Here is a 21,783-nt window from a genome sequence, read left to right as displayed (position 1 = left end):
TGGCTGCATTCATTTAATGTGACTCAAGACGAATATTATTTTGACTCAGAGATGTAAGCTATATATCTGAAGCAAGAGAGCCCACCCATCCATCATCTGTAGCCGCTTATCCTGTTCTACAGGGTCGCAGGCAAGCTGGAGCCTATCCCAGCTGACTATAGGCGAGAGGCGGGGTACACCCTGGACAAGTCACCAGGTCATCACAGGGCTGACACATAGAGACAAACAACCATTCACACATACCTACGGTCAATTTAGAGTCACCAATTAACCTAACCTGCATGTCTTCGGACTGTGGGGGAAACCGGAGCACCCGGAGGAAACCCACGACACAGAAAGGCCCTCACCGGCCGCTGGGCTCGAACCCAGGACCTTCTTGCTGTGAGGTGACAATGCTAACCACTACACCACTGTGCCACTGCAAGAGAGCCCATTCGTATTAATACTCATGAAACAAACAATCAAAAATGTGTGATGGCCTGGGAAAACCCTTCACTTTTTTTTGAGAATTTTGTATAATACATAGTTGTGAAAACTGGGCTTTTCTTTAAGGAAATAACTTTCCTTTTTGCATCAAGTCTTGTTTTACCTCAAAAAGGGACCAAAAAAAAAAAAAAAAAATCACACACAACACACACATTATATATATACACTGTATATATAAAACATATACATATATACACACATATATACATACACATACTGTATACACACACAAAATAAATACACACACACACACATACATATATCATCTCATCATCTCTAGCCGCTTTATCCTTCTACAGGGTTGCAGGCAAGCTGGAGCCTATCCCAGCTGACTACAGGCGAAAGGCGGGGTACACCCTGGACAAATCGCCAGGTCATCACAGGGCTGACACACAGACACAGACAAGCATTCACACTCACACCTACGGTCAATTTAGAGTCACCAGTTAACCTAACCTGCATGTCTTTGGACTGTGGGGGAAACCGGAGCACCCGGAGGAAACCCACGCGAACACGGGGAGAACATGCAAACTCCACACAGAAAGGCCCTCGTCAGCCACGGGGCTCGAACCCGGACCTTCTTGCTGTGAGGAGACAGCGCTAACCACTACACCACCGTGCCGCCCCATATATATATATATATAGGGGAATAGGTCTGGGCCCCTTAATTCCAGTGAAAGGAAATTTTAATGTTCCAGCATACAAATACATCTTGTACAATTTATACTTCCCACTTTGTAGCAACAGTTCGGGGGAGGGTGTGACGATCATGGACACACACACACACACACACACACCTTTGACCATGTAGTGTAATACTGATCTCGGTACAGAGCAAAAATAACTGAAATTATCTTTGTTATTATTGTGCAGCCCTAAAAAGAGCATGGATTAAAAATGATTCACAGTCAATATCACAGGTGTACAACTCCAGTCCTGGAGACAGAGTTCAGCACAGTTTACTTATTTCCCTGCTCAAAAGACACCTACTAATTTAGTGATGATTTGCATAACCAGATCTTGACATATTCATAAGGATATGTTTTCAGTGTACATCACAAAGTGGTTCTGTAAGCCAGTCTCGAAAAGTGTCTGTCAAATGTTGTAAATATAAATGAAAACATAGCTCCTGAGTGACGCAACAGAAAAAAGTGTGCAGCCTACGAATCCCGATGTTGCCATCGTCATCATTGTCCGGGATTCAAGAAAGCAAAATTTGCTCGAGGCCATGCTTGCTGGATGGGAAGGATAGCATACGGTCTCTCCCCAGTCAGTCACAGAGAAACTAGCCAATCATGGGCATCTATGAGGTCATGTATCCAGAAGAGGGCAGAAAATGCTTTCCTCCGAATTCTTTATACTGCCCTGTGACACAGCATGAGCAGCAATGAAAACATAAGGTTGGTTTGGAGGAAGCACATGTTTGCCCCACCCTCATTGGCTGGTAGCTGGTTTGTGATAGAGGAGAGAGTTAGCTGGTGGGTGGGAACGGAGTAGACCAAACTGTGTGTGTGTGTGTGGGGGGGGGGGGGGGGGGGAAGAAAAAAAAAAAGAATATATTGATGGTGGGAAAAGGGCAAACTGTGCTTGACTCTAGCCCTCAGGAACTGGAATTCCTAGTATGTACTTGCCCACATTTCCTGTTTTACATGAGTCATTTTCATCACAAACATGTACACACCTTAACTTTGGCACTGACACACAGGAAAGTCACGGCTCTTCATACCAGGGTTTTGCTGTTGTATTTGAGGCAACTGTTCCTGTGTCTTCATTAAATGACTAGTCCACATTGTCCTTTGCCTCTTCATCAGTAGAATTCAATCAGGTATTCAGGATAGATCTGGTTGCTGTCAAATATTACAAAGATCTTCGGGTTAACCATATCGTCCACACAGCTGTCAAAGAAGTTGGCAATGCTCAGGTCTTTGGAGGGTGGGCGACAGAAGTGCGGGTGACCTACTGTGTATTCCCCTACTAATACCCGTGCCAGGAACATGCACTTATACGGCGGGTCACTCTGGAATATGGGTGGTGCCAAGCCATGTCTTTGCAGTGTGAAGTTATGTTTGCTGGTGGAGTGACAGAACTTGCTGGAGTACTTGGCATCACGAGCAAAATAGCTTCCTGTGTAGAAAGAGAAAACACAAAGTTAAAGCACATTCTAATGCTGAAAGTACATGTCCTGCCCCAAACAACAACAAATCATCAAGGTTCAGTTTGTTTCTAAAGAAGATAATACACAATGCAAATGACTATCAAACGATCAATCACAATCCCAGCTGACAGTTCATGTCCGAAGCTACTATATACACACAAATTTACATACACAGACATTAAAATGTTATCATGGACATGAATCCTGGGCAACACTGGGGCTTTTACATACATATTATAGTACTATATGTATGCATGTATATACAGTGGTGCTTGAAAGTTTGTGAACCCTTTAGAATTTTCTATATTTCTGCATAAATATGACCTAAAACATCATCAGATTTTCATACAAAGTCCTAAAAGTAGATAAAGAGAACCCAATTCGACAAATGAGACAAAAATATGATACTTGGTCATAGGGGTGGGTACCGGTACAGAAAATTCAGGTCCAGAGGATCAGGTCCAGGTCCGGACCTGATTATAGTAGTGCAGCAGTACTATATCATATTTTGGGGTGCGAGACACAAGTACAGGTCTCTGTGAGTCCTACAAATTATGTTCAAATTGTATATTAGAATGATATGATTATTTTCAATGCACAAGCAACTAATATGCAGAAATCTCGCGAGATTTTCCGAGATCTCAGCCTTATTCAAAATGGCGGTGTGTTTTGCTGAGCGAGCGGCGAGCGCCAGTTTCTTTGTTGATTGATGGATTTTGGCTTTCCAAACTCATGGAAATTAGCTGACTATGGGCAAACAGGAAGGACAAAAATAATCGGTAAACTGATTTGTGGTTTGTTTGGGTGTCATTTTTATTTCGCGTGAAAATTTACGTGAGTACAAGTGTATGTATGTGTCAGATCACTATTCTGATCGATATAATTTTTCAGGTTCGCACTTTGTCTCAAAACTAAGTGTACTCGCCTCGCCGTCTGTTAACTCATCCTTTAAGTGTTTCTAGATATGATTCACAGCGAACGTCTTCGAAAGAGAGCCACGGACAGCTAAATCTGCTCTGTTTTGTTATTTTCTTAGACCGTTAACATTGTTATGTGACCGCCTGCTGGTAGCCTGGTACTGTGAATTTTCTAATCGGTCCAACAACCGGTCCACTGATTTTTTTTCCCGGACCGGTTTTTTTGGACCGGACCAGCAAGAAATACCGGTTTTGTACCAGTACACGGTACCCAACCCTAGTTGGTCATTTATTTATTGAGGAAAACGATCCAATAGTACATAGCTGTGAGTGGCAAATGTATGTGAACCTTTCCTTTCAGTATCTGGTGTGACCCCCTTGTGCAGCAATAACTGCAACTAAACATTTCCGGTAACTGTTGATCAGTCCTGCACACTGGCTTGAAGGAATTTCAGCCCATTCCTCCATACAGAACAGCTTCAACTCTGGGATGTTGGTGGGTTTCCTCACATGAACTGCTCGCTTCAGGTCCTTCCACAACATTTCGATTGGATTAAGGTCAGGACTTTGACTTGGCCATTCCAAAACATTAACTTTATTCTTCTTTAACCATTCTTTGGTAGAACAACTTGTGTGCTTAGGGTCGTTGTCTTGCTGCATGACCCACCCTCTCTTGAGATTCAGTTCATGGACAGATGTCCTGACATTTTCCTTTAGAATTTGCTGGTATAATTCAGAATTCATTGTTCCATCAATGATGGTAAGCCATCCTGGCCCAGATGCAGCAAAACAGGCCCAAACCATGATATTACCACCACCATATTTCACAGATAGGATAAAGTTCTTATGCTGGAATGCAGTGTTTTCCTTTCTCCAAACATAACACTTCTCATTTAAACCAAAAAGTTCTATTTTGGTCTCATCTGTCCACAAAACATTTTTCCAATAGCCTTCTGGCTTGTCCACGTGATCTTTAGCAAACTGCAGACGAGCAGCAATGTTCTTTTTGGAGAGCAGTGGCTTTCTCCTTGCAACCCTGCCATGCACACCATTGTTGTTCAGTGTTCTCCTGATGGTGGACTCATGAATATTAACATTAGCCAATGTGAGAAAGGCCTTCAGTTGCTTAGAAGTTACCCTGGGGTCTTTTATGACCTCACCAACTGTTACACACCTTGCTCTTGGAGTGATCTTTGTTGCTCGACCACTCCTGGGGAGGGTAACATTGGTCTTGAATTTCCTCCATTTGTACACAATCTGTCTGACTGTGGATTGGTGGAGTCCAAACTCTTTAGAGATGGTTTTGTCACCTTTTCCAGCCTGAAGAGCATCAACAACACTTCTTCTGAGGTCCTCAGAAATCTCCTTTGTTCGTGCCATGATACACTTCCACAAACATGTTTTGTGAAGATCAGACTTTGATAGATCCCCGTTTTTTAAATAAAACAGGGTGCCCACTCACACCCGATTGTCATCCCATTGATTGAAAACACATGACTAATTTCACCTTCAAATTAACTGCTAAACCTAAAGGTTCACACACTTTTGCCACTCACAGATATGTAATATTTATTTATTCCTCAATAAATAAATGACCAAGTATAATATTTTTGTCTCATTTGTTTAACTGAGTTCCCTTTATCTACTTTTAAGACTTGTGTGAAAATCTGATGTTGTTTTAGGTCATATTTATACAGAAATATAGAAAATTCTAAAGGGTTCACAAACTTTCAAACACCACTGTATGTATGTATGTACAGTGGGGCAAAAAAGTATTTAGTCAGTCACCAATTGTGCAAGTTCTCCCACTTAAAAAGATGAGAGAGGCCTGTAATTTTCATCATAGGTATACCTCAACTATGAGAGACAAAATGAGAAAAAAAATCCAGAAAATCACATTGTCTGATTTTTAAAGAATTTATTTGCAAACTATGGAGGAAAATAAGTATTTGGTCAATAACAAAAGTTCATCTCAATACTTTGTTATATACCCTTCGTTGGCAATGACAGAGGTCAAACGTTTTCTGTAAGTCTTCACAAGGTTTTCACACACTGTCGCTGGTATTTTGGCCCATTCCTCCATGCAGATCTCCTCTAGAGCAGTGATGTTTTGGGGCTGTTGCTGGGCAACACGGACTTTCAACTCCCTCCAAAGCTTTTCTATGGGATTGAGATCTGGAGACTGGCTAGGCCACTCCAGGACCTTGAAATGCTTCTTACGAAGCCACTCCTTCGTTGCCCGGGCGGTGTGTTTGGGATCATTGTCATGCTGAAAGACCCAGCCACATTTCATCTTCAATGATCTTGCTGATGGAAGGAGGTTTTCACTCAAAATCTCACGATATATGGCCCCATTCATTCTTTCCTTTACATGGATCAGTCGTCCTGGTCCCTTTGCAGAAAAAACAGCCCCAAAGCATGATGTTTCCACCCCCATGCTTCACAGTAGGTATGGTGTTCTTTGGATGCAACTCGGCATTCTTTCTCCTCCAAACACGACAAGTTGAGTTTTTACCAAAAAGTTCTATTTTGGTTTCATCTGACCATATGACATTCTCCCAATCCTCTTCTGGATCATCCAAATACTCTCTCGCAAACTTCAGACGGGCCTGGACATGTACTGGCTTAAGCAGGGGGACAAGTCTGGCACTGCAGGATTTGAGTCCCTGGCGACATAGTGTGTTACTGATGGTAGCCTTTGTTACTTTGGTCCCAGCTCTCTTCAGGTCATTCACTAGGTCCCCCCGTGTGGTTCTGGGATTTTTGCTCACTGTTCTTGTGATCATTTTGACCCCACGGAGTGAGATCTTGCGTGGAGCCCCAGATCGAGGGAGATTATCAGTGGTCTTGTATGTCTTCCATTTTCTAATAATTGCTCCCACAGTTGATTTCTTCACACCAAGCTGCTTACCTATTGCAGATTCAGTCTTCCCAGCCTGGTGCAGGTCTACAATTTTGTTTCTGGTGTCCTTTGACAGCTCTTTGATCTTGGCCATAGTGGAGTTTGGAGTGTGACTGTTTGAGGTTGTGGACAGGTGTCTTTTATACTGATAATGAGTTCAAACAGGTGCCATTAATACAGGTAACGAGTGGAGGACAGAGGAGCCTTTTAAAGAAGTTGTTACAGGTCTGTGAGAGCCAGAAATCTTGCTTGTTTGTAGGTGACCAAATACTTATTTTACCGAGGAATTTATCAATTAATTCATTAAAAATTCTACAATGTGATTTCCTGGATTCTTTCCCCCCATTCTATCTCTCATAGTTGAAGTGTACCTATGATGAAAATTACAGGCCTCTCTCATCGTTTTAAGTGGGAGAACTTGCACAATTGGTGGCTGACTAAATACTTTTTTGCCCCACTGTATGTATGTATGTATGTACAGTGCCCTCCACGATTATTGCGCCCCTTGTAAAGATTAGCAAAAAGGATTAGGGAGAAAAAAAAAATCCACATTTTTGTGAAGTAGCTTCATCTCACTCTGAAAAAATGAGAAAAATCCAACCTTTAATTGAAATAAATTTATTCAGGAAAAAACAAATTCCTCATTTAAAAAACAAACAAAAAAAAAAAAAACACCACATCCATCTTCTACTGCTTATCTGGTTCTAGGTCACAGGGGCATCGGTCTCAGAAGGCGATGCCCAAACCTCCCTGTCCCCAGCCACCTCCTCTGAGGGAATGCCAAGGCATTCCCAGGACAGCCAAGAAATAAAATACCTCCAGCAAGTCCTGGGTCTGCCCTGGGGTCTGAGCCCCTCCCGAATGTCAGAGCTCCTCATCCTATCTCGAAGGCCGAGCCCAGACATCCTGCAGAGGAAGCTCATTTCTGCTGCTTGTATCCACAATCTCGTTCCTTCAGTCATTACCCAGAGCTCGTGACCAAATGTGAGGGAAGGAACATAGACAGACTGGTAAAATCGATAGTTTCATCTTATAGCTCAGCTCTCTCTTCATCAAGACAGATCGGTAAAGTGGCCGCATAACTGCTGACACAACACCAATTTGCCTGTCAAGCTCCCTTTTCTTCCCCCCACCCCAAGAATTGGAGACAAAGGGCAGCCCTGGTGGAGTCCAACACCTACCAAGTACAAGTCTGACTTACTGCTGGGAATGTGAACAAAGCTCTCGCTCCATTCATACAGGGACCTAATGGCCCGTGTCAGTGGGCCCAGTACCCTATACTCCTGGAGCACCTCCCACAAGACTCCCCAAGGGACATAGTCACATGCCTTTTCCAAGCCCAATAAGCACATGTGGACTGGTTGGACAAACTCCCAGGAACCCTCAAGTATCCTTAAGAGGGTAAAGAGCTGGTCCAATGTTCCCCGGCCAGGAAGAAAACTGCATTGTTCCTCTTGAATCTGAGGTTCAATTAACAGACAAATCCTCCTTTCCAGTACCCTGGCATAGACCTTCCCAGGGAGGCTAAGGAGTGCTCCAAAGTTGGAGCACACCTTCCAGTCCCCCTTCTTAAAGATGGGAACCAACACCCCAATCTGCCAGTCCAGAGGCACCGTCCGTAACTGCCATGCGAATTAAAGAGGCATGTCAACCAAGACAGCCCAACAACATCCAAAGCCTTCAGGAACTAAGGACGAATCTCATCCACTCCCGGAGCCCTGCTGCTAAGGAGTTTTTAACTACCTCAATGACCTCAGCTCTCATTATGGGCAAGTCCTTCCGAGTCCTCCAACTCTGCTTCCTCTATGGAAGTTGTCTCAGATAGGTTCAGGAGACCCTCAGTATATTCCCTTCCACAGCCCAACTTTATCCCCAGTTGAGGTCAACAGCACTCCAACCCTGCTGGAACAGCATGGGCAAAGCACTGCTTTCCCCTCCTGAGTCGCCTGACAGTTTGCCAGAATCTCTTCGAAGCCGACCAAAAGTCTTCTTCCATGGCCTCACCCAAGGCTCGAAATTAACTTTTTTTCTTTGTGTCCCCCAGTGGTCCCGAATTCTGTGTTGTATTGTCCCGAATGGAAGCAATAGTGTCCCCATTTTTTTCCTCTCCGAAATCACCAGTGGTTAATATTATCATATGAAGTTACTATTATATTTGTAACTATGCGATTTTGATCCCTTTATATCATTTTTACAATAAGTCACAAGACACAAGCGACACATGTCCTATACATCATCTACTTCAAAATTACAGTTATTGCATTTTCAGTTTATTAAACTTTGGCGATCTCACTGTATGAATAGATACCCGTTTATTTAAAGGGGCCAACTAGCTCATTCAGAAAATGTTTCAACTCCCTACATCTGCAGTACACTTTAGTTGAAAATAAGACCCCTTTTATGTTCATTTCATCTACTTATACCTTGAATATCTGTTGGCACTTATAAGGCCAACTTATAATTTTCACCATTACCGTTATCCATAGCCCTGTGATGACCTGGCGACTTGTCCAGGGTGTACCCCGCCTTTCGCCCGTAGTCAGCTGGGATAGGCTCCAGCTTGCCTGCGACCCTGTAGAACAGGATAAAGCGGCTACAGATAATGAGATGAGATGAGACCGTTATCCATTTTTATGAACTTTCCGTTACCCATTTTTATGAACTTTCCATTATCCATTTTATGAACTTTCGCTGCCGAAACGTGGGTGCAAATGTTAGCAACATCAACATAGTGCCAGGTCCTAGCCTAGTTGTGCTGCTGACTGACTAAACTTTCTGAACTAGAAAGACACCAAGAAAACTCACTTATTCTGTTGAACGGTATCTTCCGTCAAGATCATCCACATCATTCCTGTTGTATTTTATAACGTGTCTAACAGTGTTCATTAAGTTCATTCAGTTGCTAGCGTTGCCTGCAGACCAGGCGATGACACTTTGGATCCTGAAGGTCCCGGAGACGTTATGTCTGGGCTTTCAGTTTCTTCCCCGCGGTCGGTCCGCTTCAACCACTTAAGCATTTTTGTTCTGGCAAGAGTCGGCGCAGCGTGTGCGGTAGCAATTCCATTCCAAGTCCATATAACACGGACTCCGGCCGAAGATTCTAGAACAGAATGCGCTGCTCTGTAGCCTACTGATGCAGGTGCATCGAAAGTGTAGCTACTAATGTATTTTTTGCTGTTAACGTTTTAAAATTAAAATTGACAAATTAGGTGAATGTCTACATATGTGTTACGGCTTTGTAAATAATATTAATGTAGAACTTTTTTTCTAGATCTATTTTTTTCCATTGTCCCGGGATTGTCCCGGATATGATAATTTTGTGTCCCGATGACATTTTTTATGGTCCCCGGGACATCGGGACACCGTTAGTTTCGAGCGCTGGCCTCACCAAACTCCACCCACACTCAAATTATTGCTTCCACAACTGCCGTAGCCACGCTCCACTTGGCCAGTCAATACCGGTCAGCTTCTTCAGGAGTTCCACAAGCCAACCAGGTTTGGAAGGCCTCCTTCTTCAGCTTGACAACTCCCATAACTGCTGGAGTCCATTACCGGGTTTGGGGGTTGCCACCACAATCGGCACAAACAACCTTGTGAGCACAGCTCCCTACAGCCGGTTTAGCAATGGAGGCACAGAACATGGTCCATTCGGATTCAATGTCCCCAGCTTCTCTCCGAATGCAGGAGAAGCTCTGCTGGAGGTGCGAGCTGAAGATCTCTCTGACGGGGGCTCTGCTAAACGTTCCCAGCATGCCTGCACTATATGTTTGGGTTTGCCAGGTCTGTCTGGCATCTAACTTCTAACTTCATTTATATTTACAAAATACAATTAAATTGGTCAGTTAAGCTACTGAAAATATCTTCTTCGTACTTCGGTCAGTTAAATAAAGGTTCACGTCAATTAACAAATCACAGATTTTAGTTTTTATTGCATTTTGGAAAATATCCCAACTTTTCTGAAAATGGGGTTTGTACACACAATATTTATAAGCACACATTGCGTGTATGTATATAGTATGTGGTGTTTTTATTGGTCATCTTAAAATGGAACAAAAACAGGAAGTAATTTACCTTTTCCATAGACATCACCATGACTTCCTGTAAGTCGCCAATCAAAGTTATATGTGCAAATAGCCTGGATGTTACTGTGACCCGTCCCGTGAAACAGCATCCTCTCATCAATGTCTATAATACGTTTTATCTTTCTCAGCTGAGCCTTTTTCCTTTGATTAAAAAAAACAAACAAAAAAACACAATAAGAAAGAAACTTGCTTAATCCTTTTGTGTGGACTTTGAACAATAATTTTAAATAATTACATATTACATTCATTATTTCACAATTTATCCCACAGCACTGTAGAATTCTCAACTCTGACTTAATTTTCTGTAACAGCACGGCTCAGAAAGGAGTGAGTTCAAGCTGCAATGTAAATTGCAGGTTTATATTAATGCGCTCATTCTGGAGTTATAATTTCTACAGTAACAGCTAACAAACAGAATGCACAGAAAATTATGCAACTGTGGCCATTTTGACGTTTTCTGTGATAAGATAACTTGAATAGTTACTTTCAATGTAGTTATAAATGGATCAAAAGCATAAGGTGTTATTTAAAAAAATTTTATTATATATATATATATATATATATATATATATATATATGCGGCACGGTGGTGTAGTGGTTAGCGCTGTCGCCTCACAGCAAGAAGGTCCTGGGTTCAAGCCCCGGGGCCGGCAAGGGCCTTTCTGTGTGGAGTTTGCATGTTCTCCCCATGTCCGGGTTTCCTCCGGGTGCTCCGGTTTCCCCCACAGTCCAAAGACATGCAGGTTAGGTTGACTGGTGACTCTAAATTGGCCGTAGGTGTGAATGTGAGTGTGAATGGTTGTCTGTGTCTATGTGTCAGCCCTGTGATGACCTGGCGACTTGTCCAGGGTGTACCCCGCCTTTCGCCCGTAGTCAGCTGGGATAGGCTCCAGCTTGCCTGCGACCCTGTAGAAGGATAAAGTGGCTAAAGATAATGAGATGAGATAAGATATATATATATATATATATATATATACGGGGCGGCACGGTGGTGTAGTGGTTAGCGCTGTCGCCTCACAGCAAGAAGGTCCTGGGTTCGAGCCCCGGGGCCGGCGAGGGCCTTTCTGTGTGGAGTTTGCATGTTCTCCCCGTGTCCGCGTGGGTTTCCTCCGGGTGCTCCGGTTTCCCCCACAGTCCAAAGACATGCAGGTTAGGTTAACTGGTGACTCTAAATTGACCGTAGGTGTGAATGTGAGTGTGAATGGTTGTCTGTGTCTATGTGTCAGCCCTGTGATGACCTGGCGACTTGTCCAGGGTGTACCCCGCCTTTCGCCCGTAGTCAGCTGGGATAGGCTCCAGCTTGCCTGCGACCCTGTAGAAGGATAAAGCGGCTAGAGATAATGAGATGAGATGAGATATATATATACACACAGTGGTGCTTGAAAGTTTGTGAACCCTTTAGAATTTTCTATATTTCTGCATAAATATGACCTAAAACATCATCAGATTTTCACACAAGTCCTAAAAGTAGATAAAGAGAACCCAGTTAAACAAATGAGACAAAAATATCATACTTGGTCATTTATTTATTGAGGAAAATGATCCAATATTACATATCTGTGAGTGGCAAAAGTATGTGAACCTCTAGGATTAGCAGTTAATTTGAAGGTGAAATTAGAGTCAGGTGTTTTCAATCAATGGGATGACAATCAGGTGTGAGTGGGCACCCTGTTTTATTTAAAGAACAGGGATCTATCAAAGTCTGATCTTCACAAAACATGTTTGTGGAAGTGTATCATGGCAGGAACAAAGGAGATTTCTGAGGACCTCAGAAAAAGCGTTGTTGATGCTCATCAGGCTGGAAAAGGTTACAAAACCATCTCTAAAAAGTTTGGACTCCATCAATCCACAGTCAGACAGGTTGTGTACAAATGGAGGAAATTCAAGATTATTGTTACCCTCCCCAGGAGTGGTCAACCAACAAAGATCACTCCAAGAGCAAGGCGTGTAATAGTCAGCGAGGTCACAAAGGACCCCAGGGTAACTCCTAAGCAACTGAAGGCCTCTCTCACATTGGTTAATGTTAATGTTCATGAGTCCACCATCAGGAGAACACCGAACAACAATGGTGTGCATGGCAGGGTTGCAAGAAGAAAGCCACTGCTCTCCAAAAAGAACATTGCTGCTCATCTGCAGTTTGCTAAAGATCACGTGGACAAGCCAGAAGGCTATTGGAAAAATGTTTTGTGGACGGATGAGACCAAAATAGAACTTTTTGGTTTAAATGAGCAGCATTATGTTTGGAGAAAGGAAAACCCTGCATTCCAGCATAAGAACCTTATCCCATCTGTGAAACATGGTGGTGGTAATATCATGGTTTGGGCCTGTTTTGCTGCATCTGGGCCAGGATGGCTTGCCGTTATTGATGGAACAATGAATTCTAAATTATACCAGCGGATTCTAAAGGAAAATGTCAGGACATCTGTCCATGAACTGAATCTCAAGAGAAGGTGGGTCATGCAGCAAGACAACGACCCTAAGCACACAAGTCATTCTACCAAAGAATGGTTAAAGAAGAATAAAGTTAATGTTTTGGAATGGCCAAGTCAAAGTCCTGACCTTAATCCAATGGAAATGTTGTGGAAGGACCTGAAGCGAGCAGTTCATGTGAGGAAACCCACCGACATCCCAGAGTTGAAGCTGTTCTGTATGGAGGAATGAGCTAAAATTCCTCCAAGCCGGTGTGCAGGACTGATCAACAGTTACCGGAAACGTTTAGTTGCAGTTATTGCTGCACAAGGGGGTCACACCAGATACTGAAAACAAAGGTTCACATACTTTTGCCACTCACAGATATGTAATATTCAGGGGTGCACATAACTGGTACGCAGGTACGCATGCGCGACAAAAATAAGCAATGCGTAATGCCACTTGGATTACTACCGCGCTCTTGCGTACTGACTATCCCTCCTGAAAAAAAAACACATTACTGTTCAAGTTGCTGGTGTATGTTGAATGTTGGTAACTAGTCAAATATGTCCAAAAAGAAACAGACAACAGTAAGCAGTTTCTTTGGAGTTTCGCCACCAACAAAGAAACGGCAACTGGAGCCAGAGACGAAAAAAAGACTTTTTCCCGAAAAGTGGCTTCAAGAAGTACCGTGGCTTGAGGCTAATGATGAGCGGACTGAAATGTGGTGCAAGATTTGCCGTGCACATCCACAGCTAGCAGACAAAACAGGTGCGTTTTATAAAGGCTCGAAGAATTTCAACCATCCGTTATTTAGCAAACACGAAAAGAGCAAGGAGCACATTAACGTGGCGCAAGCCATTGCTAATAAACAAGCTAGCCGAGAAGAAATAGCTAGTCGTCCACTTAGCAGATGGAGAGACAAGCTGACTGAGGAACAAAGGCAAGCCCTTTTTAATGTTTTTCTCCTTGCTTTCCATAAAGCTAAACACACACGCCCTATGTCGTCATTTTCGGAGGATATTCCGTTACTGAAGCGGCTAGGAGTAAATGTCGGGGCTGCTTATCATTCCCGTGAAGGGGGGACAAGGATTATGCAGAGCATCGCTCACACCATCAGTGGGGAGCTAAGAGCAAATTTGCAGGCTGCTGAATTTTGGGGACTGCTTTTTGACGGATCTGAGGACATCACAAAAACTGAGCAGGAAATCGTCTACACTGTGTCTGTATCCAGCAATGGAGAGTTTTCATCAGACTTTCTCGGATTGATTGAATTGGGTGCCGACCGAACCGTGCAGGCAATTACAGATGGGCTTGTGAAACTTTTCCACGACGCAGGCTTGGATGACTGGACAACAAAGTTGGTCGCTGTGTGCACAGACGGAGCAGCTGTTAACGTCGGGGTGTACAACGGTGTTGTGCCAAAACTAAAAGGACTAGTTTCGATTGGAGACTCTCTTGTGCACATTCTGTGCACTGCACACACGTTGGAGAATTGCGCAAAATCAGCTGACCGCAAAGTCCCATACTGCAAGACGTTTAATCAGTCTATGGTCAAGCTGCTGCAGTTTTATTTACAGAAAGGTGGCGCGAAAAAAACAGCTGCATTGCAGAAGCTATGCAAAGAAAATGGGATCTCCTTTGTGAAATTGGGAAAGTTTCATAATATCAGGTGGTCTGCATGGCGTCATGAAGTACTGTTAAAAATATCAAGACTATTACCAGCCATTAAAATGCAATTGGCTACAAGTCATAACACTGACTTGCAGCATATCTGCACAGAGCGTTTTCGGTGCTTTCTATCACACATGCTTGACATTGGCAACATTTTGAAGACCACATCAATCAGATTTCAGAAGGAAAAGCTGACCATTGGAGAATGTAAGGACGAGCTCATGGTGGCCATTGGGCAATTCAGACTTCTGCTTGATGCCGAAGGCCACAGTGCACAGACTGTTTCTAATGCTGATGCTGACAGAGACAAGACAGACTTACTCAGGGGGTTAATTGAGGAGTTTGAAACCAGATATGACTCCCTTAAGTCATGTGATAATTTCTTAATATTTGATCCTTCAACATGGCCTCAGGAAATTCAAGACCTCCACAGTTTTGGAAACACAACAGTTCGCAGCATTCTCCAAAAATATGAGGCCACCCTGCAGCTTGACAAAGACATCACTCTGACAGAATGGATGCGCTTAAAGCAGGCAGCAAAACGCCTGGGAGCATCTTCTGTGTATGACTTAGTCCAAATAGTAAATAATCCAAGTAACCTGGATGCTTACTCCAACATCAATAAGCTGGTTAAGCTGTCTCTTACACTGCCTTTGAGCAGTGCAGCTTGTGAGAGAGGTTTTTCACATCTAAACATAATAAAAACCAAGTACAGATCCCGTCTGTCACATGCTCGTCTCTCAGCCCTGATGCACATTCACCTGTCAAAGCAGACCACAGAGACATTTGACCCAAAGCCAGCTGTTGACCTGTGGATGGAGACAGTTAATCGGAGGCTCAACCAAGGACAAGGGGGTGCGTCTGCAGCAGCAGCATCATCTGCCACACAGGAAGTTGAGGCAGAGGACAGTGGGGGTGACACTGAGGAGGACAACGGAGGAGACACTGCGGAGGACAGTGAGGAGGACTTTTAAGACTTATCGCGTATGAGGTGAGTACCAAACACTATCTGCTGGTACTCATATGAGTAACTCACTAAAAAAGTTATGTGCACCCCTGGTAATATTGGATCATTTTCCTCAATGAATAAATGACCAAGTATAATATTTTTGTCTCATTTGTTTAACTGGGTTCTCTTTATCTACTTTTAAGACTTGTGTGAAAATCTGATGATGTTTTAGGTCATATTTATGCAGAAATATAGAAAATTCTAAAGGGTTCACAAACTTTCAAGCACCACTGTGTATATATATATATATATATATATATATATATATATATATATATATATATATATAATTGCTGTGGTATAAGAGGAAGGAAACACTTAAGACCTACTGTTATAGCAAAAGTGAGCTGGAGAAACCTGAAAGACTTTGTGCGTTCACAAGTGCTGCAATGTACTGAAATCATTTGATGTAAAAGAACGGAGGTATACACCTGCAGAAAAACTCCCACAGATCCAGGTTCTGTATCCTCTGAATGGATTTTATAGGTTGAGACATGGTCCTCTCATACAGCCTGGCCACCTCTTTGTACTCAAATGTGTCTCTGCACAGAGGGATGAGCTATTGGACAAAAACACAAGGCCATATAAGCAGCCTAACCAATACTAGGAAAGAATGCAATCCTTGCTCTCAGTGTAATGTTTACATACATACTACAGATGTTTTATACCTGATATGGCTCATCTGTGTTAACTCTTTCCCAGTGACAAGGGACTGGCAGAGCCAGGTTATCACAGATAAATCTGAGCACAAATGAATAAAACCATCAGTGTCAATGCATTGACTGCATGTTGTGCCAAATAGAGAATGACAAGTTTTTATATCGAAAGATAGATAGGAGTGGATATATTTATATATATATAAAAAATAAAAAGTGTACACACCTCATTAAAATGATAGGTTTTTCTGGTGTAAAACAAAAACGAGACCACGATAAATAATTTCAAAAAACTTTTCCCACCTTTAATGTGACCTATAACCTGTACAATTCAATTGAAAAACAAACAAATCCGTTATGGGGGAAAAACGTATTAAAAAAAAAAAAAGTACAATAAGCTGGTTGCATAAGTGTGGACATGCTTAAACTAATATTTTGTTGAAGCACCTTTTGATTTAATTACAGCATTCAGTCTTTTTGGGTCAGAGTCTATCAGCCTGCCACATCTAGACTTGGCAATATTTGCCCACTCTTCCTTGCAAAAGTGCTCCAAATCTGTCAGATTGCGAGGGCATCTCTTGTCCACAGCCCTCTTCAGGTCACCCCAATAGATTTTCAATTGGATTTAGGTCTGGGCTCTGGCTGGGCCATTCCAAAACTTTAATTTTTTTTTTTTTGGTGAAGCCATTCTTTTGTTGATTTCAATGCATGCTTGGGGTCATTGTCATGCTGAAAGACAAAATTCCTCTTCAGCTTTCTAGTAGACACCTGAAGGTTTTGGGCCAAAATTGACTGGTATTTAGAACTGTTCATAATTCCCTCCACCTTGACTAAAGCCCCTGTTCCAGCTGAAGAAAAACAACCCCAAAACATGATGCTGCCACCACCATGCTTCACCGTGGGTATGGTGTTCTTTTGGTGATGCGCAGTGTTGTTTTTGCACCAAACATACCTTTGGGAATTGTGGCCAAAAAGTTAAACCGTGGTTTCATCAGACCATAACACATTTTCCCACATGCTTTTGGGAGAGCTGATTTTTTTTTTTTCAAAATTTAGCCAGGCCTGGAGGTTTTTCTTTGTAAGAAAAGGCGTCCGTCTTGCGACCCTACCCCATATAGACATATGTAAACATATGGAGAATACAAGAGATTGTTGTCACATGTAGTACACAACCAGTATTTGCCAGAAATTCCTGCAGCTCCTTCAGTGTTGCTGTAGGCCTCTCGGCAGCCTCCCTGACCAGTTTTCATCTTGTCTTTTATCAATTTTGGAGGGACATCCAGTTCTCATTAACATCACTGTTCTATATTTTCTCCACTTCTTGATGACTGTTTTCACTGTGTTCCATGGTATATCTAATGCCGTGGAAATTTTTTTGTACTCTTCTCCTGGCTGATACCTTTCAACAATGAGATCCTTTTGATGCTTTGTAAGCTCTCTGTGAACCCTGGCTTTTGCTGGAGGATGCAACTGAGTAAATGTCAGGAAAATCCTACTAGTACAGCTGAACTTTATTTGGAGTTAATCAGAGTCATTTTAATTGATGGCAGGTATGAACCCCAAAAGACAATGCTGTAATTAAATCAAAAGGTGCTTCAACAAAGGCTTAGTTTAGTGGTATGCACACTTTTGCAACCAGCTTATTGTACGCTTCTTATTTTTTCCCCGTAACAAATTTGTTTGTTTTTCAATTGAATTGTACAGGTTATAGGTCACATTAAAAGTTTTAAAATTTATCGTGGTCTCTTAGGTTTTTCTCATCTCATCTCATTATCTCTAGCCGCTTTATCCTTCTACAGGGTCGCAGGCAAGCTGGAGCCTATCCCAGCTGACTACGGGCGAAAGGCGGGGTACACCCTGGACAAGTCGCCAAGTCATCACAGGGCTGACACATAGACACAGACAACCATTCACACTCACATTCACACCTATGGTCAATTTAGAGTCACCAGTCAACCTAACCTGCATGTCTTTGGACTGTGGGGGAAACCGGAGCACCCGGAGGAAACTCACGCGGACACGGGGAGAACATGCAAACTCCGCACAGAAAGGCCCTCGCCGGCCCTGGGGCTCGAACCCAGGACCTTCTTGCTGTGAGGCGACAGCGCTAACCACTACACCACCGTGCCGCCCACCTCTTAAGTTTTTCTGATGTAAAAAAAAAAAAATTTTAATGGGGTGTGTACACTTTATATCCACTGTAGGTAGGTAGATAGATCCTTCTAATTCAATGTTTTTCTTTTTTTTATGAATTAAAAGACACTTCATATCTAAAGTAATGATGGCTGTTTCTTTTTACTTAGTTGAGCAGTTCTTGACATAATATGGATTACTACAGTTGTGGAATAGGGACATTTACTGTATTTGTATCATTTACTGTTTGATGATCACAAACACATTAAGAAGGCAAGAAATTGCGCTAATTAACTTCTGACGAGGCAGACCTGTTAATTGAAAAGCATTCCAGGTGACTACCACACGAAGCTGGTTAAGATAATGCCAATAGTGTACAAAGTGTCATCAAGGTAAACGCTGGCTACTTTGAAGAATCTCATTTCATCTCATTATCTCTAGCCGCTTTATCCTGTTCTACAGGGTTGCAGGCAAGCTGGAGCCTATACCAGCTGACTACGGGCGAAAGGCGGGGTACACCCTGGACAAGTCGCCAGGTCATCACAGGGCTGACACATATGGGGCTTTTCCACTACCAACGCGGCTGAGTTGGGCTGAGCCGTGCGGTGCTGAGTTGGGCTGAGTCGAGCTGAGTGGGGCTGTTGGCGTTGCATTTCGACTACAACCGCACTGAACCGTGCTGGCTGGAAGTGGGTGGACACATTGGGTGGAGTTAGCGAAAGTGGGTGGACGTCACGTAATGTCGTTAGGCGGTGCAAACAGTGACATCAGTGGCCTTTTAAGCGGTAGTCTCACGACCCGGATAGTAAACAATAAACATGGAGGACATGGAGTCGTGAGTGTTGCTGGTCTTGGTGCTGTGGCTTGTTGTCACCGACAACGCCAACAGATACTGGCAAGAGCGTATAGATGAGGCGAGGTGCATAATATTTGTCGTAATTCTACTTCTTCTGGGTTTACGGTGTTTACAGATAGTGGTTCCCAGCGTGCTCGCGGGGCGTGTGTGGGCATGTGAGGACACTCCTCCTCACCAATCAGTGCACAGGGGAGTGTCTCCTCACGCCCCTAGCCCCACTCGGCACGGTTTGGCTCGCTTCAGCCTCACTGCAAAACCGTGCGAGTTTTGGGTGCTGAGTAAGGCTGAAGTGAGCTCAGTCGTGCTGCTCTGAGGTAGTCGGAACGTGGGCCGTGTTGGGCTGAAGTAAGCTGAAAAAGGGTAGTGGAAAAGGCCCAACAGACACAGACAACCATTCACACTCACATTCACACCTACGGTCAATTTAGAGTCACCAGTTAACCTAACCTGCATGTCTTTGGACTGTGGGGGAAACCGGAGCACCCGGAGGAAACCCACACGGACACGGGGAGAACATGCAAACTCCACACAGAAAGGCCCTCGCCGGCCACGGGGCTCAAACCTGGACCTTCTTGCTGTGAGGCGACAGCGCTAACCACTACACCACCGTGCCGCCCACTTTGAAGAATCTAAAATATGAAACACATAACACTTTTTTTGTTTACCACGTAATTCTATATATGTTATTTCATAGTTTTGATGTCTTCAGTATTGTTCTACAATGTAGAAAATAGCCACAATAGAACAGGATAAGCGGCTACAGATAATGGATGGATATGAATGAGTAGGTGTGTTCAAACTTTTGACTGGTCGGTACAATCGACAGATGGACAAAGAAAGAAACTACAGCCTGTAATTTGCATACATGATTTACCTAAATCCAGTGGCAGAATGTAGAGCCCTTTTTATTGGTCTCTGTTTTCCAGTCGTGACATTGATTTGCTTCATAACTACAAGTCAGAGACACAACAAATCAGCTAAAAAAAAAAACCCCAAACAAACAGGATGTTGGAGATTTCAGATTGCCTTGTTTAGGGTGTAGTTTGGAATACCACCTGAAAAGTCTAATCTGTAGCTATATTTCGGTGTATAGAAATCCATGGACCCATGCTGATTCCTGTTGTAGTTCGCTTCAATCTGTTCGCTGGTCACTGAGCATCCTGCACTGGGATCAATCTGGAGAGAACACACAACAGTGTTGCTGTTAAACAGACTGAACATGCAAAGGATATGCAAGTGTTTAGTTTATAAATCAACATCAACAAGGGCAGGTCCTGTATATCTCCTGGCCACCATGGTTTTGTGATTTCTCTGTACTAACATGCCAACTAAAGCTCGGCTTGTACTGACGACTTCATTTGCGTATTAGAGCAGGAAAGTCAGTAAGCAGTGATACACTCCAGACACACAGGTACACAGTCGAGCTCTCTTGTAGACTAACTTAAAAACAGGAAAGACACCTACCTCAAACATGTGCCACACTCCACATTCAGCCAAGTAAAACCAATGCCAGTTAGGCTCAGATGTGTCCATCTCTTCCTCGCAGGATTCCTCATCATTGTTTTTGGGACACATTTGCTGAACATGCTGAACACACTTGTCATTTACGGAGCAATGCATCTGTCGCAAAGGCATAAACAGCACACAGCTGGACTCAGACAGGCTTTTGTACCAAACAGCTGGAGCAAACTGTGCTATTGCTTTCGGTTCGCGGCGCTCACGCAGTGTATAGCCAATACAGAACAGCATCAATCGGCATCTTTAACATGGGCGTGTAAACATAGCATGTTATATACTAGACACATGAACAAGCTACACTATTCTTTATCATAAAGTTCAAACCCATCTTCACTGTCGAATAACAAACGCTGAGCCAACTTTACACCGATTATTATTTTGTCCCTGTTTGGCGAGATTTCAAAATGTATGTTTTATTATTATTAATAATAATTGTTATCTGACCACCAATGCATATATAGTTACCTTCATTTAAAACCAATAACAGCCCAATACTGTCATAGTTATTTACATTTTATTTCTGTTTCCTGAGAAGCTCAGTTGTTATTGTTTGATATTTCCGCATACGTCACTCGTGACGCAAAGATCCTCACACAACGGAACCCGGCGTTTCAGAGCTTCACGCGCTCAGTTTCAAGCTCTGTTCCGGAAGTGGTCTGTTTTAAGATGGGTGTGAAAAATAATAATTCTTCTAAACAAACATAATCAATGATATTTTTTCGTGGTCCGGTTTCCATCAAATCCTGCGCTCTGATTGGCTGGCGAGCGCATCCGTATCCTACGGTACGGATCTCGGGCGACTCGGTCGTTCACAACAACAAACAATTTTTATCAACATTTATTTTTTTATAAGATTTATTTATAAGATTTTTATCAAAAATCTTATAAATTTTTGCCAGCATTTCTCAGCATTAATTTTACAGCATGGACAGCGATAACGACAGTGTTCACAGCGAAAGCGAGTTTTACTACCCTGAGGAAGAAGA

At 43.0% G+C, this 21,783-nt stretch overlaps 1 protein-coding gene across 4 annotated transcripts; it reads right to left on the bottom strand.

Moving 5' to 3' along the window:
- Positions 1-623: 623 nt before the first annotated feature.
- On the bottom strand, positions 624-21,407 carry LOC132869703 (protein mono-ADP-ribosyltransferase PARP11-like). 4 transcript variants are annotated; one of them, XM_060903034.1, is made up of 8 exons: positions 21,309-21,407; positions 20,744-20,899; positions 20,335-20,455; positions 20,154-20,229; positions 16,303-16,375; positions 16,066-16,193; positions 10,532-10,683; positions 624-2,610 (listed from the first exon to the last, which is right to left on the bottom strand). In XM_060903034.1, the coding sequence occupies exons 2-8, from the start codon at positions 20,897-20,899 to the stop codon at positions 2,294-2,296; spliced, it is 1,023 nt and encodes a 340-aa protein (XP_060759017.1). In that variant the 5' UTR covers positions 21,309-21,407; the 3' UTR covers positions 624-2,293. The 4 variants fall into 4 exon arrangements, with proteins under 4 accessions (XP_060759017.1, XP_060759016.1, XP_060759018.1 ...); XM_060903033.1 differs by having other exon boundaries at positions 21,263-21,400; XM_060903035.1 differs by lacking the exon at positions 21,309-21,407 and having other exon boundaries at positions 624-2,333; positions 2,447-2,610; positions 20,744-21,255.
- Between the last annotated feature and the right edge of the window lie 376 nt (positions 21,408-21,783).

The sequence above is a fragment of the Neoarius graeffei genome, chromosome 21 (assembly GCF_027579695.1).
Source record: "Neoarius graeffei isolate fNeoGra1 chromosome 21, fNeoGra1.pri, whole genome shotgun sequence".
NCBI classification, from domain to species: Eukaryota; Metazoa; Chordata; class Actinopteri; order Siluriformes; family Ariidae; genus Neoarius; species Neoarius graeffei.
This window is presented reverse-complemented; position numbering and strand designations above follow the sequence as displayed.

Bases quoted from the DNA above. Each gene is read 5' to 3' on its own strand.
- LOC132869703 (XM_060903032.1), bottom strand. From the start codon at position 21,028: ATGCTGTTCTGTATTGGCTATACACTGCGTGAGCGCCGCGAACCGAAA. The intron at 20,230-20,334 runs GTGGTATTCCAA...TCTGACTTGTAG, and splicing joins CTACAGATTAGACTTTTCAG to TTATGAAGCAAATCAATGTC. The intron at 10,684-16,065 runs GTGTATACCTCC...TTTTAATCAAAG, and splicing joins CTGTGGGAGTTTTTCTGCAG to GAAAAAGGCTCAGCTGAGAA.